At 41.8% G+C, this 27,554-nt stretch overlaps 2 protein-coding genes across 8 annotated transcripts; both read right to left on the bottom strand.

Moving 5' to 3' along the window:
• Window positions 1-2,218: 2,218 nt before the first annotated feature.
• On the bottom strand, window positions 2,219-12,431 carry rap2aa (RAP2A, member of RAS oncogene family a). 3 transcript variants are annotated; one of them, XM_076103470.1, is made up of 3 exons: window positions 12,297-12,431; window positions 12,118-12,245; window positions 2,219-2,571 (listed from the first exon to the last, which is right to left on the bottom strand). In XM_076103470.1, exons 1-3 carry the CDS (start codon window positions 12,429-12,431, stop codon window positions 2,334-2,336), a joined length of 501 nt encoding a protein of 166 aa, XP_075959585.1. In that variant the 3' UTR covers window positions 2,219-2,333. The 3 variants fall into 3 exon arrangements, with proteins under 3 accessions (XP_075959585.1, XP_075959593.1, XP_075959577.1); XM_076103478.1 differs by having other exon boundaries at window positions 12,372-12,431; XM_076103462.1 differs by having other exon boundaries at window positions 12,118-12,431.
• Window positions 12,432-13,884: 1,453 nt separating this feature from the next.
• Window positions 13,885-26,991, bottom strand: LOC142967685 (muscleblind-like protein 2a). 5 transcript variants are annotated; one of them, XM_076107165.1, is made up of 10 exons: window positions 25,424-26,987; window positions 23,275-23,912; window positions 21,389-21,553; window positions 21,074-21,301; window positions 20,697-20,951; window positions 19,374-19,427; window positions 18,847-18,994; window positions 18,580-18,615; window positions 17,809-17,909; window positions 13,885-16,983 (listed from the first exon to the last, which is right to left on the bottom strand). In XM_076107165.1, the coding sequence occupies exons 2-10, from the start codon at window positions 23,446-23,448 to the stop codon at window positions 16,969-16,971; spliced, it is 1,176 nt and encodes a 391-aa protein (XP_075963280.1). In that variant the 5' UTR covers window positions 23,449-23,912; window positions 25,424-26,987; the 3' UTR covers window positions 13,885-16,968. The 5 variants fall into 5 exon arrangements, with proteins under 5 accessions (XP_075963280.1, XP_075963289.1, XP_075963271.1 ...); XM_076107174.1 differs by lacking the exon at window positions 17,809-17,909 and having other exon boundaries at window positions 21,074-21,280; window positions 25,424-26,991; XM_076107156.1 differs by lacking the exon at window positions 17,809-17,909 and having other exon boundaries at window positions 25,424-26,988.
• Window positions 26,992-27,554: the final 563 nt, after the last annotated feature.

Here is a 27,554-nt window from a genome sequence, read left to right as displayed (position 1 = left end):
TGCGTTTGACGATATGTTACCACAAACAAAAATGATAATGTCGAAGAGTGATGCCAGAGGGATTCTGGTTCCTAATGAACCCCACTGAGACGTCTCACCATCAGTTCCTTTAGCCCTCTGCCCTGTCTCATCAGGCTGGTTAAAGCACCTCGGCAAGCAAGAAAGCACAAAGAGATCCCACAGGCTCGCTCTGTACTAGCTCCACTGTAGGTGGTTGTTGACAAGCACCTCAGAAGACATGCTGGCAGACAATTTTCCCCCGGATCTATTAACCGCAGATTCTCCCAACAGGCCACTTCCACTCCGCATCAGTAATTCAAAAATGTCTAAAATGAGTTGGGAGGTAAACCAAGAAGAAAGGAGAACCCAAAACATGGAGGAGTCCGTCTTTTTTTATTTTGTTTTGTTGGAGCTGTGGTCACTGAGCTGCTAACAAAACAGTAGTTTCATGTTTAATACAAGCTATTGACAGGTATTACCCATTGCCTGAGATGCCAGAATAAAAGAGATCCAAACAGATGAAAGCACAGGTATGTTCCATGTGGAGTGCACAAAGTGTGTAACTTCCCTCCTTGTCCAATTAACAAGGAGAATAAAAAACTACCAATAGCTGTCTTGACATATTCAACCCAGGCTGAGCCCTAAAGAAACCTCAGGTAGGAGCCATCAGACTCTGTAAAACCAAAAGCAGGATTCTTTGGCTGAGTCACGCTGGAGTGATGCATAAACAGCAGTGACTATGTTTGGACAAAATGTCTTTCTCGAGTTAGACTTTCTAATGAATATAAATACAAGCAACAAAACAGGGCTCATGTTGTAGCTCACAGCGGACTTATCAACATATATAATTCCTGTTTACATCCCCCAAATTAAGGGAACGCAGGGCATAATTATCCGCCAAAATCAATGTGAGACTTGCATTATCAATATGTTTTGACAGGATTAAGGCTGTACAAACCCTTTACATCTCCTGATGTAAGAGAGTGGATACAAACCTGTTATACACAAAGAAGTTTACATCGTAATGATGTAGAATAACAAGTAGGAAAAGCACAGAAGTGTTTAATGCACTTTTATTGTTGAGGTGTCAAATGTAACAGTGTCACCATTCAGAGAGGGAATAAAGAGTAAATGGTCACATAAAAAAATATAAAATCAACAATGAAAATGGTCACACGGGGAAAGTCTGGTTCCCGTGGCAGCACAGATGTACAGTCCAGATCCAGACATGTATGTGTTTGGTTTGCACATTTCCACAGCCTATTTTTTTATCTCACACAATGAAGAGTCCTTTTTTTTGTTTACTAGCCATGCATAAGTTGACAGTTCCACATGTGTTGAGTCGGTGTCTTCACAGGAGCCGGCACTTTCAATACAAAATATGTACACTACCATTTATTATTGTTATTATCATCTTTGCCTTTGTTACTATGGATTTGAATACTCTGAGCACACACAGAATGGGATCAGGATGTGGAAACTCTGGAGCACCCCGTTTCATGTTGATCAGAGGAGAAAAATAATATGTAACGTATGACAAACGTTGGCATCTTCAATTCAAATGTCACCCATTCCTGAAAAAGGGGTTCAGAGAGATCGTCGGTAGTGATATTCAAAAACTGAAAAAGATTAACTCTTTGTCCCATCAGGATGAAGCAGTTGGTTATATTACATTATAAGAAAATGGAGGTGCTTTCAGGTCACCTCTTTGGTTCAGCCCTGTGATGAGTGGAACAAAACTCCAACCGTCAACGCACAAAATAAACTGGGAGAACAATTGTTGATACTGTAAATCAAATACTGCTTATTATTTAAAACAACTGGATCCCAGAAATCTGTTATTGAATTTGTGTTTAGTAGCGACTTGTAAACCGAGTTGTAGTAACAAAAAAAATACTTCTTTTGTAACAAAACCAGGAGAAAACACATTTTTTACTCATTTATAACAAATGATAGAACCTAAAGAGTAAATATCATAATCTGTGATTGTTCGCTGATGATTCTCCCCCCCTCAACTCAAAGGGATAAAGACAGAAGAGAGTAACATAAGGCGAGGGCATGTTCCTTTTCGTCGTTTGTCAACGTCTCCCGCGGCAAATTCCTGGCATTCCCTGTTCATCATCACTCACATCTCTTTATTAATGATCATGTCACTGCTGATTTTATGCTCCGTGGAGTTAAAATCCATTGCGTTCAACCATGAATTTTTCTTCCGCCTAATTGGCATGTGCATGTGTGTGTGTGTCTAAGTATGTGTGTCTCTCTGCTGCGGGTTGGTGTAGCTTCCTCTAAGTATACTTTTGGCCTGGCCCGGTCCTGGAGGCCCCCCGGGGCTATTGTATATTGCAAGAGGAGCAGCAAGGGTCATCCTTGTCCGGCTGGGCGGCATAGTCCATCTGCCGAACGATCTCGGCGAACAGTTCGTCTACCATGGTTTTGCTCTTGGCCGAGGTCTCCATGAACGGGCAGCCCCACTCCTCAGCCAGGGCCTGGCCTTCGCTGGACGACACCTCCCTCTCGCTTTCCAGGTCCACCTTGTTCCCCACCAGGATCACGGGAACCTTCTCGTACCTGAGGACAGACACAGAGCCACATCGGGGTGTCAGACACAGATACAGCCATAACTGATGCTGAGGAACTGTACGGCAATTAGGCTTTCAGAACGTGGTGTTAGCACATGCCTAATGCTCAAAAAAGCTTTCATTTGCACCACTGATTAGAACCGTAACTACCTTAACTCCATTAAATGGAAACACTGGATGACTTAAGCCTCATTCATTCATTTTCATGGGAGGTAAGCTGCATTTCACACAGAGCAGGAAAGCATCCTGACTGAGTCTCTGGACATTCATGCCATGCATGTAAGACTGTTTGATAAAGACAATATGAATTAATAGTGGGACAATTATCCCTTCTTTACTCTATCAGGCACACAAGTATAAGTACTCATACAGTATGCTCATACAAACACACACATCTGCACCTTTCTCTCTGTTGTTTATGCAGCACCGTTCATTTCAAGGTTAGCGTCGTCTCTGTGATTGATTGCTTCCAAGTTCGAATATAACTGAATAAACATTGACATATATTTTCTGTTTATGTTTTAGTGGCTGCAAAGTAAAAGTGGTGATTTGATTGACAGTCATAAATACTGACTGTTGGACAGATGCTTCCAATAATGCCTTGACCTTAGCTCTGAGGCACTTAATCATCACAACAGAGACAGAAAATGATGCATCTGTAGAAAACTTCCATCGCTATCACATCGCACTACTACTGACAATACTACTAAGTGTATTTTAGATTACTTCGAGGGACCCTGGCACACGCTCAGGGACTCATTTGTGTTTTCTGTCTGGCTCTTATCGCTCTTTTTCATCTGGGCCATCCTTATTGTAAGAGTACTTTGTTTTTAACATGCAGTTAAAACTATCTTTTGCAGCATAAACTTACAATTTTTTAATGCATGAGGAAATGAAATCCACCTCCTGAAACTCAATTTAAACACGAGTGTTTCATTGAAAGAATCCAGATGTTTTGTTTCAGACACAATCTTTAAAAATAACTCAAAAGAGGAAAAGGCTTGAAAATAATATGATAAAGATATTTTTAGACAGTCATCTGTTTAGTTCAACCAGGAGAGATAAGTCAGATGAAGAAAAAAATAATCGTTTATTATAAACAGATGATATGTGATGATAAAGTCTTGACAGGCGCTTGGACTCTACAGGGAGATGTGTGATTGAGGAACGTCTGCCCTGAGCAGCTGCAAGATAAATCCCCCCTGTGGAGTCCAGACACTGGTGGTGGTGAAGGATGAGGCTGATAGACTCATGAGTTGATGAAGCTGATGAATCTGGATGGAGGTTGAGGGGTGGAGGGGCGGTAACAGCAACATGAACGTACTGAAGGTAGAGAGACAACCATATTTAAAAGGAGACGGCAGCGAGATGATAGGCTAACGATGTAATTGTGTCGCTGTGCTATTGGATAGAAGAGACCAGCTGATCTAAACAGCTGATATCATGATTGACAGCCCCAAACAATGACAGCAAGGAAAATGTGAGTGAGCATGTGAGAGAGGAGTGAATGACTGATGTATGAGGACTAAACAACAGGCCCAGGCATGCAGAAGCATAATCCTCCAGACTGAACCTAAAATACACCTTTTTTGTGTTACTACTTTGGTGTACAAATGGACTTCGACTGTGGGAGGAAGGTTTTCACATAAAGAACCTCCATGGCGCCCACCATGTCTAAAGCCTGACCCAGTAGAGGACAGAAACGGGTAGTATAGAGCTCTGACTCCTGAGGGTAGGAAGTGGCCATAATCCTTTGAGCTCTGAACTCGCTGCCATATTGCTGGAGCACAAAATGTCGCTGTGGAGCCGGACTACATAGTGGGACAAGCGAGAGGAGATCGTCACTTCAGCCAATCAGGCTACTGCACTAGAAGGACCGGCTGTGACAGTTTCACCGATATAATCTGTTTTGATATTGAGGAACATGGCGGGCCTCAGTACACATCAGATAAGAGAAAATATAAAGATCAGAAACATCACACAGCAGATCATGCACAACCACATCCTTTGGTAGACAACAGGTTGTTATTTCTTTCATCCTTATCGGTGTGTGAGGCGCTTTCCATCTGTCGGACCCGTCGTTTGACTTTAAATGTCTCTGTTCACGACGCGGAACAACATCGTCAAATCTGATCTGGGAGTTGTGCATCCAACCCCCCCCCCCCCCCCCAACATCATCAGGGTTTTCAAAAGCTGCCCTCGCTCTATGAAATACACAAGCTTCTAAATTATTTATAGAAAAATAAAACCCCATCCTCATCCTTGCTTGCTATGGTAACAGGTATACAAGGAATTGACTAATGCTGGGGCGATTGGGGAGACTGCAGCCGGAGCAATTCTCAGGGGCCAGGGGACTGCAGGTTTCAGCATTAAATAAGCTTAAACTTTCAGAGAACACGGAGCCGACTTTGATCTACTCATAAATACTTCATCCAGAGTGAACTTTAATCTCAACTATCCAGTATTCTGTTCCCGGGATCGGCTCAGCAGCCGAGAGGAAACTACTAGGGCTGAAGTGACAATCTTAGAGGTGGGCTCGCTGCGTGACCGAGACCGTGATCGTGTTCTACGAGCCCCGAAGGCAACTTGAATGAAAAACTACAGCTTGTGCTTCCCGACTTTAACATGCAGCGCGGTGCACAGGTCTCATTCACTGCATTCCTGGTGTCGATGAAAAACCAAACCAAGGCCATTATTTTTCCTTCAGAACTATTTCGGACCACGTCTCGGTGGTGGTAGAGGCAGATCAGGCCTTGAACCTGAAATACCCGTTCCCACCGTCAGTAACAAACCCGAAACATAGTTGTGGGTAGCTGTATCCGATATTTTAGAAGTCACAGGGGTCTCAGTGGTAAGTTGGGCTACTGGTGCCATTTGGGTCCCTGTTCTGCCCCAGGCTGTGGTTTTGGCTCAAATATCTTGCTGTAAATCTCTTATGGAGGCTAAGTCTTATACATCATGACGTCTTAAAATCAAAGAAACTTACAGCAGGAGGAATCCAAATCAAGTCAGTCTAATAAGGTGACATCAAACACTCAAGTTTGCAGTGTCTTTCTAAAAAAAAGGAAGAAGTATAACCATAATGGAGGACTTGATTTGGTCAGCCATATGCATGCTATGTAGCTCATTTCAGCCTCATCATAACTCAAGTGCAGCACAAAGACATCTGGTCCCAAAGGAGAGGGTCTATATATAGTCATAATAACAGAGGAGGAAACTGGCAGTCCCCGGGAGGTGTGAGACAGCGGCTGCCACGGATCCCCGAGGCTCCCAGGGCCTCAACATAAAGGGTGTCGGCCAAAGGCTGGTCCGTAACACAGAACACACACAGAGCGGTTTACATGGTTCAGACATGAGCCTCAAAATGACAAATGAATAACCCGCTTGTGTTCGTGCCGTGACACAAACAACGTGTCACGGGTTATAGCTCTTCAGCTCGCGAGCTTGACGGGCGGCGCCCCCACGCTGCAGCTGTCTGACTGCAGACACCCAATTGGAGCTTTCCCAGACACACTTTATCTATAATGCATGATGCATCCTCTCACATGGGATTCGCTGACGGACGAGCGAAGCCCAGCGGCATCAACAGTCTCTGGATTTGACTCTGGCCAGCACCGCCAGGAAACAGGCTGCGTGCTGGGCCTCCTCCCAGCGGCCCTTTTGTAGGAGGCTCTTCAGTTTAGTTAGTTCGTTAGTAAAGAGAGACGTCAGCTGAGTCAGAGAGCAGCACTGAGCTCCTCTCTTCTGGCACATTTCATCGAGAATAGATATCTGGAAAATCTTTGGTAAACACGCCACGGCAAGCACGTGAATTCTGCATGAAATGTTTTGGATTTTCAAAAAGACAATTTATGGGATACTACATGAACTCTATTTCCTCCCAAGGTTGTGAAAACAAATTACAAGCTTCCCCTTTCCTTCAAAAGATCTAATGCTATTCGCAGATGATGGAGACGCTGGCCAAGACAAAGCAGGGAAGATAAACGAGGAGAGTTTTGACAGACTGCACATGGCTCTCATCCGTGGATCTGAAGCAATAATACGGCACACTGCTATCTCCCTGCGGTAATTATGTCGTCTGAGACAAATTCCTCCTATTACTGTACAAAGTACGTGACCTACAATCTGAAATGCAAAGTGCCGCTGCATAGGAAATTTGTTCTGATTGTTTTTCCATAAAGAGGAATACGCTTTGAATAGTTCAGAGACTCATTCAGAAGTCTGATAATTATACATTTCACTGAGGGTATCATTCCAGTGTCGACACCATCAGCCCAATGTAGGAAGATCTCCACGTTTAAAATCACATACGACTGATATACAGTACAGGAATGTATGTTTATTGTCAGTTTGTTTGTTAATGTCTGATATCGGGCCGATACTGACTCCAGTAGCTGGATCGGGTATTGGTGACACAGTGGTCTAATCTATTCAATTAATTTCTATATTTACGTCTGATTAAACATGCGCGTACTACGTCATGCTTCAGCAGCGTGCCGGCAGGTCGCATAGCTGAGGGAGCTAAAAACAAGCATGTCAGCTTTTTGGAGGTATTTCAGGCTTTCTATGCCAACAAGTTCTACGGCTACGTGCAATATCTGCAAAGCCAATGTTTCAAAAGGGTGGCAATCAGGAGATTGGAAAAATTTATATTTGCAGGGAACTTTAAGAGGATTTTTAATTATGCACTCACTGTATGACTTAACAACAATAAAGCTATAAACCATGTATTTCTAGACAGCTTGTTGCCAGGCTGTTTTCATAATTGCTTGTTGTTTTTCCTGTGATCATCCATGTCAACAGCTTGTAAGTCTACTTCAGTTTTTCTTCTATAAGAATAGTTCAATGGCATTTTGTCACTAAGTAGCAAACACTGTTTGAGTGCAGTGCACAGTGTGATATCATCCTTACCCTTTGTGAGAAGCTTCGTGTTGAGTTTGTAGCATCAGTGAGACTCGTGTACAAGGTACAGTGTGAAACACTGCACACAAGCATACATGTACCGTGAGCAGTGTGCAAATTGACACGTCATCTTCCCGATTGCCTCGATAGTAACATTTTAGAAAGGGCTCTAAAATCATGAGACAATTATTTGTCTCTTGCAATTGTTACTAAAAAGCTTAATGCCCAGCAGCTGTCATTATTCGTACTGCAAAAACATGTATTCAAACGCTCAGGCACAACCGGTTATCACGTCTTATCTCATATCACGGCTCCCTGTGACTTTGTGAGAGGACGGGTGCCTTGAGTGACACATTTAGTCAGTGTGCAGGAGAACCTGTCAGCCTCGCTGCTGGTCCGGCTGTTCGTGTCCTTCAATGGAGCCTCTGAGGCCGCTATACGGGCAGAAAGAGATGTTAATATTCTTTATCTTTTTGTTTACCGGGGATGGCTCAGTTTTTGTGCGGCTGGATGATAAACATGACTGACTTCCCAGCTGTTTATTTGTGCTGCTCAATTCACCACAGACTACTGGAATTACCAGCTTAACCCTCTTCACTCAAAACCTAGCAGAGCAATTGCAAAAAAAGTGGTTACCGACCGTAAATTGCTTTTAGAATTGCTGATAGTTGATGTGGGCTTCTTTCCATTTCTCTATAATTTTCTCTTTTAAACTGGTGCCACCCTCTCTTAAAGGGGCGGTGACTCCCAAAACAGAGCAGCAACAACTTGTTGGATATTTGAAAACCACCACGGTGTACAGCCATGAACACGTACTTTTGAAAGACAAGTCAACCGTTTAACAATCAGTGAACTTTAGCTCAGTTCTTTTGCCCAGTTTTCACAATAGACAGATGAAAGAGGATCCTTCTGGGAGAGCTGGGACACTGCTGCTGCTCCTTTTATTGATCTTGATCCTTTCAACCAGTTGGCACATGAACAAGCCTGGGAATGATAACTCCACAGTTTTGGTACAACGTTGAAGGCACACATGCAGTAGTTTATTACAGGCAGTAGCCTATTTCACCTCTTTCTTCTTCACCCTCATGTCACCTCTGTTTAAATTAACCGTTAACTCACCAATCCCCCATATATACCTAGTGTATATACTGCAGCTGGAGTCGGGAGTGATGAGGTCCCCAGCGAACACAGGCCTCAGTGTAATGACGTGCACCCATGGCCTCTGTGCTGAAGCCACTGACTGCAGGCACTGATGGACACCGACAGGGTTCAGAGAGAGCGACGCACAGCGGCCCCTCTGACGTGAGCGAACACCGATACGCTCGCGACAGGTCACCGGTGTTTTGGCAGCGAGGAGGCAGGCCAGAGAGCCAGTGTGATACTCAGGAGCACTGACGGCTGAGGTTAGCATTACAAAATTAAATTTCAATAGTTCACCAACTGCATACAGAGACACCTGTTACTGCTGACGCTGGGGTCCAAATTCTATACTGGCTACATGTCAACCATCCCTCCCTTAATGTCAAAGGAAAGACTCTATGGCTGCAACTAATTCATATTTTCATTATCGATTCCTCTGCTTGGTCTCAGTTTACGGTGACAAAGAGAAGCAGACAATCCTCCCGTTTGAAAAGCTGGAACCAGAAAATAGTCATGTGTCTTCTCTAATCTTGCATGATAAATTACCAAAACGATTAATTGATTATCAAAATAGTTGCTGATTATTTTTCTGTAGATTAGCTAATCAATAAATCAACATATTAGCTCAAAAATTCCCTTTTTCTGATGTCATGATTTTCTCTCAACGGCCTGTGATGTTGTCAACAGTGCACCTTTTCATGTCTCTATTGTTTGATGTCTCGTCCCATCTGGTCCTCTCTTACTGCATGTACTGATTCTCTACATTTCCCACAATGCCCTTCAACCAGTCCACAGAACATGTTGCATTTCAGCTGTGGTTTTAAGAGAGCAATAAGCAGGTATTTTATAGCAAACTATTAAAGCTGTTATCTAAAACTTAAAATGTCTGGATAAGAAAACAACACTGTAAAGAGGGAATCATTCAACATGTTTATGTACTGCTGCAAATATGTGAGTGCATGTATTTCAGTTAAAGAACTAGTAATTATGAGACCCTTTTCTGCATTTAATAAACAAAAGTCTTCAGAAAAATACATAAATGTAGACAGCCATAGAAACTTTGTATTTAAAGTGCAGTACAATGATAATGTTATGACAGATCATTATGATTATAATCAGCCAATATCTGATCACAGATCACTACATTACTGGTGCTATACGGCTACAACTTGGCTTGCATCTAAACAGAAGGTCACATGTGTTGAGCAATGTGTTTCCAATAATTTACCTTTAATGTGCTAAATATAATCACAAGATAATGATGTGATCATGTGATTAATTTGATGTAATTATTTGCTTCGGCAACAAGAGAAACCATGAATGACACTGGTGATTATTGGTGGTGAAATGAGTTTTAGACATAAATACAGCATGTGGCTTTTGTATGGATCTTTGGTTGCTTTACAGTGTGCGGCCAATTTCACTGAGATGAGATCATATCAACTGAAAAAGGAAACGCAGTCTTTGTTTGTATCCTTGCAGCGAGTGTGAAGTCGCCTTAAATAACTGCCGTCAACAGACAGAAGCAAATATTTTATGTGTAGTTTTGAAAAGGCTTCAAACAAACAGCTTTAGTTTGTTCAGACCTCATCTGTAACACCCAGCTGAGTAAAGCAAACCCTTTCTGATCTGTAACCTAATCTTTACATGAAATGAGTTGTCTTTGCATAGCTAGAAGGAAATTATTTGATTCATCTCTTCTTTATAACAAACAAAGAGGATCTATGTGAATAAACAAAGAAATATGCATACTTGTATTCAGAACTCTGTCATATAGAATATGAACTAAAGACTACTCATGACCTGACATGTTTAACTCCACATCTTCAAACACAATCTGAAGTTTTACCTGAAGCACAGGACTCTGAAATGAACCGCTGAGGAGGAGCATGTGAAGTGTGATGTTTTCGCTTCAGAAAATAAATTGCGCTGTGACATTAGAGACCCAGTTAGTGTGAAATCACACACCAGCCTGGCTGCATCAGCACACATGTACACATTTACATATAAAGACAAACACACACTCATATTAAACACACACACACACACGCGGCGCAGACTGAACATACCTCTCTCCTCATTCTCAACTCGTATGGGGGAAACATGTTGACCTCATTCTTTCATCTGGAGCCACAGATTTATAGGATTGTTTGTAAGATGCAAAGAGCACTTGAAAAAAGGATAAATCCAAATTGGTGACAAAGACTAACGGAAACAAACATAAAAACATACATTTTTACAATGAGCAAATTTGATTTCTAGGTTACAGAATGGACAATAAACCATCCCAATAGAGACACTAAAGCCTGTAATGACTGCACTGTCCTTGTGCTAAGCGTTAAGTAATTAGCTGTATCAGTAAACAGTATGAGCTTTAAGCTGCACTGCTTAAAATATGCTCCATCATTAGAACAGCCCCCCGTCTCTGTGGAGCCTGCCGGAGTGCCTACATTGACTGGAACACATCCAGTGACACCTGCGATGACAGATGAACCCACTCAGTCACAACACAGCGCATGCTGCCACCAATGATTTAACCGGCAGAGGCATCTATGACACCGTCTATTTACGCTCTCAATGGGTTATTAACATCAGGCCATGTCACCAGGTGAATGTACAGCAAAGGTGCAGTGTGTCTGCACAGTGTAATGGCCCGGAGTAAAAAAAAACAAACAATGACGTTACAACATGTACAGCCTCAGCTAACCTCCTCTCTCAATCCGGTGACCTCATATCTGGATCATCTGTGTTAACAGCGCTCAGACATCAGACAATGTTATGCTTTCAATTGTGCCGCTCTTCCTTAAAATGCTTGTGCAACTTGTTAATTAAAAACATGGCTTCATCTCCTCCGCGCGATAGTGTGCGTTGTGAGCGGGGCTTCCTCTGGTGCACTGAATCCTGGGTATCCCTGGCTGGGTGTTTCACTAGGGTTGCAGCATCCGGCACAGTGGGCAGCAGCTTGGAGGATCACAGGCGGCGTCTAGCAGCGTGTGATGGACTGGAAGACATGGCTGCTCTTCACATAGTGCTGACGGAATGAGGGGGGGGGGGGGGGGATCAGCGCTCTGTTGCCCAGATGTAACTGTCTAGAAACATTACAAAGTTTGCAGGAAAGCACCGAGGACATGAGGCTTCTCTTAGAGATCACAAATGCTTGTTTTTTTTTTTTCTTCGAGCTGCTGGGTGTGCAGTGCAAGGACATTCGCTGACCTACAAGCAGTGTGGGTGAGACCTGGCACACCAAAATAGAACAGGCTTGTTGTGGTGGTTGTGTGGTGTGCCCTGAAGATGCTCAGCATCTCCATTCAAGCTCAGTTCTCAGACCAGGCCTAGGCCCACCCTCAAACTACAGGGCCTGATAAAGGCCAGCACTGTCTGTGTGTGTGTGTGTGTGTGTGTGTGTGTGTGTGTGTGTGTGTGGGGGGGGGGAGAATAATACCCAACACTTCTGGACAAATCTGGACATTTACCTGCGCATTATTTCACCCACCTTTTCACTCTTATGATTTGATCCCTCATCGGCTTTATGTCCTGGAAGCTCTGCTGGTTGACGAGGCTGTAGACCAGTATGAATCCTTGCCCGTTTTTGATGTAGAGGTCCCGCATGGAGGCGAACTGCTCGGTACCGGCGGTGTCCAGGATCTCCAGCACCGAGGGCGAGGAGTCCACCTCGATCTCCTTGCGGTAGAAATCCTCTATAGTGGGGTCGTACTTCTCAATGAAAGTCCCGGTAACAAACTGCACGGTGAGGGCGGATTTCCCGACCCCACCGCTGCCCAGGACCACCACTTTATACTCGCGCATCGTGGATTAAATCAAGTCGTAACTAAGGTATCAAATCTCCGCGCGTCATTGAAATGAACTCGAGCCGTCCACGCCACGAATCACATTGACAATTCGCGTCCCATTTCGAGCGGGTTGTCAATAACACGGTCCTGCTCGCCGCTGCTCAGCTAAGGCAGAGCACAAAGACTCGGTGCCCCAAGATGGATTTCATTGTAGAAATTCAACCCATGCAGGCCAGACACCGACAGCTATACGGGCACCCGAAGGCTGCAACTGTCCCAAAATGTGCACGGGCAGGAAGGAAATATCGCCCGATGATGTGGAGCGTGCGGGTTTTCATCTGCTTAACTCACCCCTCTCTATGCATCAGAAAAAAACAAACTTGCTCCATCGAGGACACTGGGAAAAAACGCTGGCTTAGTCTCGAGAATGAAGTGCAGGCGCAATTTTTGCAAGCCCGGACGCCGCCTCGGGAAAACAGCACCGACTAAAAAGTATTTCCACACTTAATTAAAGAACTTGCGTCTCTTTGTTTCTTTTTCAGCATCTCTGGTGTGTCTCCGCTTCTCCCTCGCTCTCCGGTGCAATCCCAGCCGCCATACTCTCGGGTGTGGAGACCCCACGGCCGCTGCGTAACCAACTGGTCCCCGCTCGGCTTCCGTACCGAGGTAGAAAAAAGGAAACTTATTACGGACCCTCCCTCCCTTCAGACGGATGTGCGCGCGGTCCAACAGCCGGGCTCCGCTGTCTCTAAACCCCACTCGTGCCTTGAACGGGAGCTGCACGCGGTCAGCCAGTCACATTCGGAGGTTGCATTTCCGTTCATGTGTTAAAATTCCCATCATTGCCCCAGTGACATCCACGGAGAGCTCGTCCAATCACAGGGGCGGCTCGAGGATGTGTATCCAGGAGGAGGAGGAAAATGCACCGGATGCTGTTGCTATGGTAACACTGCTGCTGTCTCAAATTTGAGAATGACGAAAAAGATGTCAACAAAGATATTGAATTATTTATGAGCCTATTTATTGATCTGTACCAGTGCAGGCTGCATTACCAAGACATTACACCTATTTGTGGTCTGGAAAATCATTAAATGCAACTGTATTTATGGTCTATATACATATGTTCTATTCAATATAATTTTATGTATTTTATTACATTTTGTTTTTAAATAAAATTGTATCATAGTTGATTTTATTCAGTTTTTTATTTCCTATTCCTTTGAGAATATAATTTAAATGCATTTCTTTGCCCGTGTACAGCACTTTGCCTTATTACCCAATGTGCTGTACAAACAAAGCTGCCTGAGACTCTCTTACAAGACAACTCTCAGACTCACTACCTGAAAGAAATCATTTATAAAACTAAATTATGGAACAGGTTTAAAAAACAACAACAACATACAGGCTTTAGTTTTAGTCTTATAATGACATAAATATGTGCAAAATCAAACAGAGCTCAAAGCACAGCATTTAATTGACATTTATTTATTTGCAATATTAGATATTACACAATTTGGAATTTACAGGAGCAGAACTATCAACATGAAATGTTTAATTATACACAAATAAAATAATTTTCCCCAAGTAAGTTTAAAAAAACAAAAGAAAAGAAGAAGAAGAAGAAGAAGGGACAGTTTATATTCAGGACCGGCATATTTCGTGGTGTGATGTAATCTAACGAGCACTGTAGCCGGTCCTATCAGGATAGTTTTGGGAGTTTATTTTACAAACTGTCATTTTGGCCTCAAACTCAAAACTTGTCTAGCAATAATGTCACAGAAAAAGATCAGTTAAATGTATTTGACTTATTAGACAATATGGAACTAATAATTACTAAACAAATACAAATTCAGGAGTAGATTAAAGATAAGGCAAAGTTCACAAAAAGCATGTCCTCTCAGTCCGACCGTTGACAAAGTGCTTAAGTCAGTCCGACCAAACATTCTTATACTGTCCACATCTTTCTGATCCAAATCTCAAACAACTTCCATGTGCAGGTGTATCCACGACATTCAAGCTTATTTGCCAAAAAGGTGAAACAAACATTTGGCTCTACACCTTTTATTCGCAGGTAAAATAAATAAGGGAAAACATCTCATCGATCTAATAATAAACCTAAACTTTGAAAAGAGAATGAAGGTTCAAACAGCTGCTGTGAACCTTAAACTCCAGATCATCTGATCAGACTCTCTCGTGGGTGGATTATATGTCTGCTGCAAGATGTTAACATGCAGTGGTGCCCATATAAAACACAAAACTCAACATTTCAAAATATATTCTCATGCACTGGATCACTTACAGTGTTTCACCATGGCATTAAACGTATCCGACAGTACAATCTAATGTGTTTCTGTGAGGAGGAAAAATCATCTCAATCCCTTACAAACATCGTTTTTAATCACTGCAACTTCAGATCGCCTCAACAACACAATTAGATGACAAACTATTATTACACTATTATGAAAGTTACTTTTCCGTAAAATGTGGCCTTTTTGTACATTAAAAAGCAATTCTATGGCCTTGCTCGGACAAAAGGCTGTTGTCCCTCTCAGGTGACAAGGCGGTGACAGGGACGAAACGTCTCGAGCTTCTCCGCGCTCCGACGTTCGATCCCCGGACACAAGACGGCTTATCGTAGGCTAACACAACAGATGGAGGCCCTTTGAGGAACCTCCAGCAGAGCTAACGTCGCTTTAATAAATTACATTCATCATAAAATAGAAGAGATTACATTTTTAAAAGTGTTCTTTTTCTAATGTTGAACTATTAACATATGCAAGTATACTCCTTATATTCCAACTAATCATGTATGAAGGGAAAAAAAAGAAAAGTGAACAAATGAAACATGTCTTGGTGGATTAATCACACAAAAGTGTACACACACACACACCGTTTTCTTTAAAAAGACAGAACAGGGAACTAAAACTGTGTGTAGAAGAGAAAGCAACATATACGAGTGATTTACATCTTTTTGTTTTTCTCCTAACCAGACACAATACCCAGTCTGTCTGCTGTCAGTTTCAAACAAAGCAGGGCCATTGCATAATGTGGTACCGAACAAACTTAACTTAACCTCCTTAAATTCTACTTTACTACATAAAGTATTTAGCCGTGCATGAAGCACTTATCTTCTTAAAAGTGGATGAAATGAAGCTGGATGTTAACTCTCATACATAGCACACACATACAAACGTGAGCGTCGGTGAAAGTTAAATCGACTAATGCGCTGACAAAGCTTTCTGTCTTAACTGTGACTTAAGTAAGAGTGGATTTAATGAAGTGATTTTTTTCACACAAAGCCTTTTTAAATATGCACGGATATCCTCATCTGTACAATTCTTCAGGCACTTATAACATTCAAATATTACAGTACTGACAACTGATTGTAACATTAAGACTAACAGTTACACAACTCCTCCCCTTATACGATTACAGGAACTCTAGTTTGAATATAAACGGTGGTAATTTAACACCCGTTTCGTTTAAGGGTAACTTCGATTGGCTGCGGAGGATCTTCCCAAAAAAAGATGTTCCGCTTCAGGAGCCGGTTTCACAGAGAAATGTGAGACCGGTGGTAATGTTAGGCCAGTCCGTACGCCGCAAATGTTGCCTAATTGAAGTCGGACAGTTTGCTTGTTTGTCTTTTTTTTATAATAAAGAGGATAAAATCGAAATGTTTGAATCATCGTTGCTTTACTGCCTTAAAAGGAAAAGTATCTGCAGCAAATGGATGATACAGTATTTAAATACTGTATATGCAATGCAAAGGCACACCAGGAGGTGGAGCACTGATCCTGTTCTCTGAGGCTGACAGGGTGAACGAGACGGATGGACTAACCACAATCTAAAGGAAACTATTTAGTTTGAAATAATTAAAGCTGGCACTAGATACACAATCATTAATAAAAACAAGTTTACATTACACATTCAACAAAAGGAAAAATAAGGTACAATTTAAACAATCTCTCATATAGGACTCCTTTTCACCTGGTTTTAACATGTATGCTTTGTAGATTAGATCTGTCCTGCTCATCTTTTCCTCTTGTAATATTTACAAAATTATTATTGTCTGTTTGTTTCCATATCATATTATATTATCTTATCATATTAAGGAGTTATTACTGTGTCTATACTGCCTGTTTTTGTTTAATTTCCATGTGTTTCCTGGTTGGATTTGTCCAGAAAAGGTAGCTTTAATGAATGAGGCTCTTATATGCAAACTAATTAAGAGGCTAAATGCACTTCTGAGCGTGTCAGAATTAGTGTAGGAAATAGAAACCCGGATATTAAGCACGTTACTGAGGATGCATGTTAATGCGGGTGCAAAGGTGCGTGCATACAATGATCTTCTGTGACACTCTTATAACACAGTATAATCCTAGTAATTGAGCTATGTAAATTTATTATGAGAGATCAAAGTAACGTTTTTCATCGGTGGCGTTATCGGCATGCAGCTAGTTGCAGGTTGTGTGTGGCATTGACAGAATATTTACAGAGCAGTTGTTTGGCGTCTTTAACGGCAGCGACACGGCACAGACTTCTGTTTCTGGTGGTTACTTGAGGATGATCTGTTCCAGGAGCAGAATACAGAACACTTAGTGGTGACATACAATGGAAATACACTTACCACATGTGTTTTTTGTTACATGACTAAAGTGCTCATCAAGCATCATCATTGTGATGGGAATACAATTGATAAAAATGAAATGAAACAAAGACTTTAACCCCCTAAACTGGAAATATTGCATACGTGTATAACGCATTTTATACACTTTTTCCCAGAATTCTGCTTAAAAACAAGCAGCAATATATAACGTTGGATAACTCTACTGCAAGTTAAAGTCACATTTGCAGCGGAAGCTAACAAAATATAAATAATACAAATCACAAATCTTAAAGTCAAATATGACACAGATCATACAAACTGAACATCTCCAGTCCTGAAAGATGTCTCATTACAGTTTGATTCATAAAAATCAAACCCTAATCAGGACAGTATACGACAGATGATAATAGTACAATTAATACAAATATTGACTAATTAAATAACCAGCATGACAAGTACCAAAGCTAATATTGTGTTCAAGTATTCAGAGAACCTTCTGAACTGCATATTAAGTAATTAAACAGGTGCTGAGATGGAGCAAAGCAAAACACGTGCAATAAAGAATAAATGCAAATTATTTTCAGATGGAAGACGTAAATACTGTGAGGACTGTCTGTCATCGGGGGAAGGGGTGAGAGGCAGTCTACTGGTGCTCTACAGGTAGGTGAAGCTGAACGACAAGCAATGCAAGCAAGGAAACGCTCTATTGATGAACTCTGGATGTAAAGATGAAGCACTTTATTCGGAGCTCAAGGATCTGTAGAAGAAGAGGAAAGAAGGAGCAAACCTGATTGGCTGGTGCTGACGCGGTGGCTGCGTAGGGCACACTTGTGGCGTGAGAAGTTGCTGCAGAGACAGCAGCAGGCGAGGCACTGTACATCATGGGGACTTTTTCAGGAAGGGAACCATGAAAGCAATGAAAAGGGAGGTGGAGCATTATGGTAACCATAGCAATGTGTTTCCTTGCCAGGCAAATACAACATGACATCATCAGCAGCGGCAGCGGCGGCAAGCCATCGTCGGGTTAAACCAGCAGGTGTGATCGCACAGCGCAGCGAGACAGCGGGGGAGAACGTAAGAGGGGAGCTGATAAGAGATAACATCTGTCCATAATGAGACGTTAGAATCTACACTAAAGCCATCAGACATGTTTTAATAATGTGAAACATTTCAGAGGAATCTAAGGGATGCTGATCATTTCCTGATCCATGGTGCGAGGTATCTCAACAAACCAAATGGCTTAAATTATTATATTGCTATTATTTTATAGTACCGTTAGACTACCTGAAGGGATGTTTGAGAAAGGATTATTGATATTACAAGAAATAATATACCACAAGAATTGATTATAAAACAAAAACACACACACATATATATATATATTCACATTTACAGAAAAAAAACTAATCATTCTCTCTGATGATATTAAAAGTGGTTTTAATGCTGTTCCTGCTTTCCTACACTGTAACAACGAACACTTCAGATTACTATGAAAGCGTCACACATATTCTACATTGATAATAATGAGACATATTTAATAAATAAGGAGAGGACCTACCAATGCTGTTACCGGGACCCATGCAGAAGAGAGAACCTGTGTGGAAGAGAGAATACAATTTAGCGTGATCGACACATATCAATGAGACCACATGAATACATATTTGGTGAGGTTAGCGCACACATTTAACACCCAGAGTGACCGATTTAAAAGATATGCAGATTAAATTAAGTAAAACACTACATCTTATTTCTTCAGGCAAGTCACAAGGAAAGTGTGAATGATATTTGTGAGCAGTGCATCGAATATAAAAAGGAAGAAGCTCACCTGTCGGGTAAAATGTGGGCTGCTGCTGCAGCTGTGAGTTGACCAGAGCCTGTTGGTAGTGCAAAAAGCTGGGGCTGAGCAGAGAGCTGGCCCAGCTGCTCTTCTCAAACGCTGGTCTCTTTGGTAGCGGTACGCTGTAGGGATAGGCCTGCGAGGAAACAAGAGACAAGACATGACACACCAACACTTCCTCTTCCCTCTCTTCATCTACATTTGACTTAATATTTAGTATTCATCTATAAAAAAATATATATATATGGAGAAACAAAACGGCAAACACAACTACACAATAAAGATGATTGTTATCACATAGCGGAAAAATCAGGCATGTTTTAGGATACAAATATGAATGGAATAACCAAAAAGATTTTAAACAATCTATCAAATTAAGCATTTAAAGCTACTGATGATGACTGTGTACACAAAGACTATATGAGACTTGAAGAAGCTTTAAAATCACAATGACAAAAATGAAAAGTTATTACAGTACAATTAAATGCTACAACCAAAGCAAAAGGTGAAAATACCAGGTCTACAGTTGCCTCGAGGGATCGCTTCATTGCTTTGGCAGTCGACTGAGTCTTTTAATAGCAGGCAGCGAGCACATGATGGCAGTGGGCCAATGGGATTCAAGCGTTTAACATACAGGTAACAGCAAGCAGAGGTGCGTCATGGGGGACAGCATTGTGGATAGGTGAGAAGGGGAAAACAAAAACAAAATAATCTGAATGTAGTTTACAACATAAAACACAATATTCATGCACAGTAACCAAAATAACCAATTCAAAGGAACACACTAACTACAGACTCCTTCATTAGTAGCTCAACATGTACAGTTACTCAATAGCTTCGGTAACACACATTCACAATGACAGGGCACCGTCTTGTATACTTATACTGTATATAGTATGATTGAGTTTAATCGTAATCAAAACACTACCACTTACATGATGCAATCACTGCGATATACACACTATATACTTCTGAATACATACACAGATTTTTCAGGAAAGGGATAAAGATGTAATGCACATCAAGCACTGAACGTTTGGATTGTTAAATGAGAAATGATTTGGTTTTATGAGTAATAGCCAAAGGCAACAAAGCGATGTCATAACACACGGAATGCGGAGCTCCATCTGTCACACTAAGGTTTGTGTCGCCTTCTCTACTTGTGCTGTACAATATAATTGCCTCTCTGAGTTTAAAATGCCATCTAAATTTCATGCAACAACAATATAGTGTAAACGTAAGTAACCATAAAGGATGATATTACTGGAATGTGACGTAGATGGTCTATGGAGGGCAGGGAAGCACATTTTACTGAAGCCACATGGCCGGTGAGAGACCTGAACATGAATTATCGTTTTGTATTTTAAGATAAAACTGAAACTAAACGAAGGGGAAACTGTCGAGTTGGTCGATAATATAGAACAGATGACTTTTGTGCCATTACGATGATTCATACTTATATAGCACATTGTTCACTGTTTTAACACTGTTTAACAAGCCATGTCTCAGTTAACTGAAATATAAAAATATATGTAAAGCTCTGATTTTGATTGACAGGCCTTTTACTACAATAACTTGACAACAACAACCATAAATTTAATCTTTGTAATCTATGCTCCGAATTATCAGAAGAGAAAGTGCAGCGTTCCCATTTATGACTAAACATCAGGTGACTGTTAAGGGCTTACTCTGCCACTACATTACCTACATTAGAAATAATAGTAGTGCTCCACATTCAGTGATGTCATGGCAAACACAATTACACCAAAAACCTCCATTATTATTGGCAAAAATCAGGTGTGTTTTTTGTGTGCAAAGTGAATAAGGCTCAGTCTTACCATGCCTGCAGCTGCGGCCTGGGCTGCCACGGCTGCGTGATTGCCTTGCTGTTGACTGGATTTGATCTTGGCCTGCAAGTGCGCAGGCGGGTGGAAATACTTGCACTTCTCCCTGGAGCAGCGGCTCTTGATGTAGTCCATGCAAACGGTGACGGTGTTATCGGTGGTGTCGATCATCGGGCTGTCACTGGGGTGAGCAAAGCGGCAATCTGTCTCCCCTCTTGCACAGTTTCCACGCTGAAACTCACGGCACACCTGAGAGGAGCGATTAGAACAAACGGTGAGCGTGAATGCCGCATTTCGGCATGTAGCCAGATTATGTCAACCCACAGAACTACTAATGATTGTTTGTTTTTTTCCTTGTGGTGCATGAGTACCTCTAGTTTGTCTGTACGCTGCAGCTTCTGTGAGGGAGAAGAAGAAGAAGAGGAGGAGGAGGAGGAGGAGCTCTGGACTGTGACAGTAGGGCTACCAGAAAGCAGAACTTGGCTGCTGGAGAGGTTGTCTGTTGGGATGAGGCTCATTCCGTGGCTCATAGGTGTCATGTATGAACCATAGCCAAGACCAGTGTTTGTACCCAGTCCCTGTGCAACATGAAATGTCGGCTATGAGGGAAAACGTGACATATTACAAGGCAGACGAGCACCATAACACAAGAAGACGTTCCTCCCTAAAGACTGTGAGGACCTTACCACGGACTGCAGGCTGGGTCCCGGGATCATGAGCTGCATCTGTTGGGCGAGCACAGCTGCCGCTGTCTTTTGCTGGATGAGGTTGTTGCGCCCGTTTATCTCCAACTGGGTTTTTAAGTGTGAAGGTGGGTGAAGATACTTGCAGTTTTCTCTTGAGCATCGGCCCTGTATTCAGGGAGAATAGAAAAGGCATGAAGAACACTTCGTAGCATTCCTCTAAATTATCTTGTTGTTTCCCATCATGAACTATTACAGATGTTCAGACAGGGCTGTAAGGAGCATGATGGTCCAATGGGAATGCAATGGTGATTTGCATCAACAGTCTGGTTATTAAGTTCAAGTATTACTATCTCATTTTAGACTTTAAAATGAGCCTACCAATATCATTCCTGTCAATCAAGCATCTGCATTAGCCTAATGAGAGGTTAGCTTCCCCCTGCCCCTTATATTCAAATCTAGTTAACTAATTTCAAATAATTTGCATTTCTCCCGAGAGATTTATACTAATTACTTTCCGTGGATATCCATGTAGGTTGAACTGTCCACATCGTTTCATTAGTCTGGATATAGCTGAGAAAAGGCAGCGCCGAGAGAAAGTATTCACCCCCCCCCCCTTTAATGTTTTATTGTTGTATAACGTTTTAGTTTACGGTTGCTTGTTAGCATGAAATGAAAGTATGCCTTGAGTATTACACGAGGGAGCTCCATTGACGACTCTTTGTCTTTCCCGTACGTGATGAACGGGTATGCTCAGTAGAAGTCTGAGAGTCGTGAGCGCTCGCCTCTGGAAACAGTTCAGGCTTGTGTATCAACAGGACTCCCACCTGCTTTAACGGAAGTCATGCGCTACTAGTTACAATAGCAAAGCATGTGCACAATCTGTATAATAAGGTTAACTCTGTTAGGAGCCAATAAAATGCCTAAACTGCAAAGTAAGAGCAAACAACATTGGTTTGTGAGCACGACTTGGGCAGCTAGTTCTACGTGTCTTTTAATAATAAGTAAAGGCTGAGGGTGAGCAACAGCTACTAAGTTAGCACCAGTTGACATTATACCAGTAGCAATGTTGGGAACAGACAAAAGCCTATTCATAAAGACATAAAGATTCATGTAACGTCATCACATGACTGCAATAACTGTGCGTTGACCTCTTATTTCCAACCTCGCAACAGACAGTAGGGATTCCACATCTCTATTGTGTAGAATTGTTCTATTGTTTATTTGCAAAAGTGCACAAACATTAAGTCCACAAGTTAATCTTAATATTTTGATCCAAACATTTTGAGAGCCACATTGAGGTCAAATCAATAAATGTTGTTTTTAGATGGAATAAAGTAGCTAATTTGTGGTAAAACCTTCGGTTCAGGCCCGACCAATGGAGCACAGAGAAGGCCAGACAGGCTGTGTATAAAGTGCCTCCAGTGAGGAGATAAGACGATGACTCAACAGGAGTATAATCCTGGGAGCAAAGCTGCATTGTGTGATGATAGTGAATATGTGAGGCTGGATTAAGGCGGCCTTGGTCTCATTCAAGGCAACCGAGCAAACAGGAGAATAAATTGTCTGTAGTCCAACATCTGACTGGTATCTTACTCTAGTTTTTTTGGGGAAAAGTGTCTCTTTGAATATGATGAAACAAACACCCTGACCCATGTCCTGTTTTTATCACTGTAGGTTTGGTAGACCGACAGGTTTAACTGTTTCTAGATGGAACCTGCACCCAAAGAGCACTTTGATTCATTTCAAAAAATGAAGTTTTGATTTGCAATAATACAATAGAGAAATCATTCACTCAGGGACACAGGTAACAGCTTTCATGGGGTATAAGATAAGACATTTGCAAAGTATACAGTCATGTATAAATGAGGGAGTGCAGTATTTCTTACCTTCAGTGAGTCAAAGCAGGCAACAACTCTCCCATTGTCAACTTGGCAGCTCTTCGGTGGATGAGCAAATTTGCATTCCTCATCACTGCGTGAACAGTTTCCTCGCTGGAACTGTCGACACACTTCCAGAGTTAGCCATTTTGTGTCTCGTACTGAAGAAAGGTTCAACGCCATGACCGAAGGTTATAATCATAAATTAAAAATGTTTTAAGTGAATCTATTGGGCCTCATACACCAAAAAAAAGCTGTAGGGTTGGCTTTATGTGCAGAGTCCTCTTTTAAAACAGGCTGGCGAGTCCTCCATCAGCTGGAGCACAATGATCAGATGGCTCGCCAATCACTGACAGATCGCCCATCAAAAGGAAACAGGAAACACCGGAGACGTGTTGTTGTTTCTCCTGAAACATTCAAGAGTATACTCCACAAATGATGGTGGCCATAAATATCAGACAAGTGAGGGGGGAATTTAATGAGTACTTGTCATTTTAGTCATACATTCTCAGGTCATTAGTATCTGTGGCTCTATTTCAGCGTTTTTAGGGGCTTGTTGTTGCTCAGAGTCGCGCTGGAGTCAATCAATGCAGACGGACCAACTTCAAGTCCAGGATGTGTTCTCGAAGGCACCTTTTGTTGGTGATCTGAAAAACAAAAAGCGTGTATGTTACAGAATTTGTATCCAAACAAATGAATTACAATTATGGTGCAAATAGTCTACAAGTTGGCGCGTTTAGAGCTACCGTAAACACTCATAACATCTCATGGGCTTTCTTCTATTCGCGAGAGACTTCTACAGCAGTGTACAGCAAAAAGCAGATTAGGTCACGCAATAACAAATGTGGTCTTTTTGTAATTAGTCAAGTTATATTTAGCTATGTCAGACTCCCAAGAGCCAAATAGTTGAAGTCATTTCCTAAACAGAAGTCATTCTCTGGTTCCGGTTCCTCAGATGGGAGCATGTGCTGCTTTTGTCTCTGTTATATCACCGTTAACAGAGTCTTGTTGGTCCTCTTGGAGTTTGGGATATTGTGATGGACATTTTGTGGATTAAACAATTACTCAAGAAAATAATTGGCAGATGAAGGAAAAATGATAATAATGGACAAGACCTGACAACACCGACGGCGAACTGGGAGTAACAAAACGATACGAGCGGAATACGTTTAAGAGGAGCCAGAGCTTTGAGAACACAGCGGGCAGTATTAAAATGTGTTGAACAAACTACCAGACTGAGGAGCAGTCAGCGTCGTGGAAGCTATGGCTGCGTACAGACTGACAATAGCACTGCATCAAAAGTCTGCCCAACAACTTCAAAAGGCTGTTTCCTTCTTGGTAACTTGGACAATACTTCTCTACAGTACTTATTGTAGTACTCCTGTGATCTTTGTGTTTGAATCCACATTAATCTCGCTCAGCCAGTCTAGTTTTTGTTTAGTTTTTGTCTGCACAAACATCTCACGATGAACACCGTGACGTTCTCCAGCCTAATGTTGCTAATGGTAGCTCCAGCCAGGCCTCTTCAATAACAATCAACAATGTTAACCATATTAGAAACACAATGCCACAGTTCTTGTGCTAATCAGGGATGTGTAGCTAGCTGGTGTCATGGTAATCAATAAATCAATAACAGCACAGAATGTAAACATGTTCTAAGCTCCAATCCACAGGGCCATAACATGAATGTTACACATATAGATTCAGGTGTCACTCCCTGTTTGCTATTACTATAGGAAGACATGAGTGCTTGGTGCTAAATTGCTACCATCAGATATGCTGACTCTTTGCCCACCAAAGCACATAGAGAATAGAAGGACAAGCGAGGTAAAGCTTGAACACACACCAGAACGGGACAGTCGGACCAGCACACTGGCTGGTAAAGCACACAGGAAGTTGCTGAGCAGGCAGAAAAAGGTGGTTAATTCGTGAGCAGAATAAATACTTAAAAGAGTTGAGAGGTTTCTCCACTGGGAGCAAGTATCACGGTCTACACATGTACAAAGAATCCAAAGGCACATATTGAAAATAAAAACCTACTGTCGTTTACCCGGATCGTCTGCTATAGCAGCCGCTCAGCTTTACTGCATGCTATCCCACAGCATACTGCAGCAAATTCCTTTGGGCGCAAGTCAGGAAACAGAGCAAGAAAACCTACCTCCCTCACTTCATGGAGCACTGAAGAACTTCTTTCCCGGACCGAGGATTTAGGTTAGGTATCCAACTTTTGAGCAGCTAACTCGTTTGTATAGTGACCGTAATAACAGCTTTCAACCCCCTCTCTGTTCCACAGATTCAGTGACCAAAGATTTCCTCTTCACAACAGTAAAAATTTGCCTGTCCAACTCTGGCTGAAACATTTCGAGCCACCCCCCCTTCCTGTCTGGGTGCCAACCCTCCGGGAAGACCCTCCCAGTCAGAAGTCGGCCAATAGAAAGCCAGGAGCCGATGCACTGTTTGTTCACAGCTTGGAGCAAGGCACTGCTGGCAGTTGACCCTTTATTGAATCAAATGTAATGAGTTAGGAAGAGAGTGAGTTGAACAATTATAGTATAGGCGCAATAAATGATATACCTACTAGCACTATACAAACCTTTTGCCTAAATGAGACTACGCACAGAGCATGTAGCACATCAATGTACTGTATGTCCTTTACACAGTGCCCTGCAAGTAAATTAATAAAATGTATGTAATATACGCCTATGTCAAAAGCTCCATTTTGTATTACTTGCCGGTTAATCATAGCTCCACAAAACGGTCTCAGTATGTTTCTATTCAATTTTGTACCACTCCCTAATAAGACAAGTTTTCAACTTCAATATTGATATCAGAGTATATCCACGTGCTGTTGTTTTTTTTACTGAAGAAAGTTCTCCATCATTATATTTACTGTTGTACTATCATTTCACTTCTAAATTATGCAATATAACACATGTTAAATGTCATTTCTCATGCAATATAACATACCCACCATACAAAATATGGTAATAATACTGTATTTCATATCACACTTTTGTGGAGCATCTTCATGCATACATAAAGATGCATACATAATTAATTCACTTGTGAAATCCAGAATGACAAATCCCAAGATGACAAGCTAATGTGTTTTTACTAAATTTGGCAGAGATTAACCTCCTGTTGCGCAGCTGACTTTGTGTTGTTTAAATTGTATTTTTCTTGGTGATTTTTCTTTAATTTTTGAACATGAGGCAACTTCTAATGTGTATTTCTGACACATGCTGCCATATTCAGTCCACTTTTAGGCGGGTATATGCACACTTAAACGCATTTTGTGCGATTGGAATTGTATTTAAAGCCGTGAGAAACTTTAAATCATTTGTGTAGGATTGTTGTCCACATTTGATTTGGAAGGGGAAACGTGAATTTCGGTTGTCTGATAATGGATGCCCCGCCCATACCACGTTACTGTATACACTGTACAGATAACGTTATGTCTCTCAATTAACAGACAGCGGAAAATACAATAACTCTCCAATGACATGTCAACTAACGTCAACGTTATATGGCATCATCGTCGGCAAACGTCGTGTACTGCATGTTAACTCTGATATGCATTCTCATCCTCGGCTACATTAGCTAGCTAACCACAAACACTTAGCTAGCAAGCTAAAGACACTGCTGTCACGGGGCTAAATGGTATAAAGAACGTTAACATTAGCATTGACGTTTATTAGCTTACGTTAGCCGCACTGTTAGCCGAGGAGTGCACCTGCTTACCTCATCATCACGGATGAACCGCTTTCCCAGAAGGAAACAGCAATCACGCACCAGCTCGGACAGTTAACATTAACGAAAACAAGATGTCAACTGCTCCCGGAATGTCTGTTCAACCACCCAATTAACGTGTTGCTCTGTTCATAGAATCGCAGCTTGTTATTTCGACCTCGTTTCTTCTTTACTTTACTGTAGCACTGCACAGATTTAAGCTAAGCAACAAGCTTTTGACAGCTTACTGTACGTTCGTCAGTGTAATGTGATGACGGTGTTTCCCGGGGGTGAGCTGAGAGGCATTCAGGTTATCGATAATTAAATATACACCGTTTAAAATGGACGACATCAAACAAAATGTAAAATTACAATGTAAATGTATTAGGTTAAGTTTAACGTAGTCATCTTTTGGCTAAAGTAGACCATTCTATAACTTATTATCCCCTATCATCCCCCCTACGACAGGAAAGTGGTACGATCCACACGAATGCCAGTAGACTGAAAGGGCAAGGGTTTGCTTGTTACCAAGGGAACAGCACAAAAAAACTTGAGTTTTT

Source organism: Anarhichas minor, unplaced genomic scaffold (genome assembly GCF_050575085.1).
Source record: "Anarhichas minor isolate MPS153535 unplaced genomic scaffold, ASM5057508v1 ptg000004l, whole genome shotgun sequence".
NCBI lineage: Eukaryota > Metazoa > Chordata > Actinopteri > Perciformes > Anarhichadidae > Anarhichas > Anarhichas minor.
This window is presented reverse-complemented; position numbering and strand designations above follow the sequence as displayed.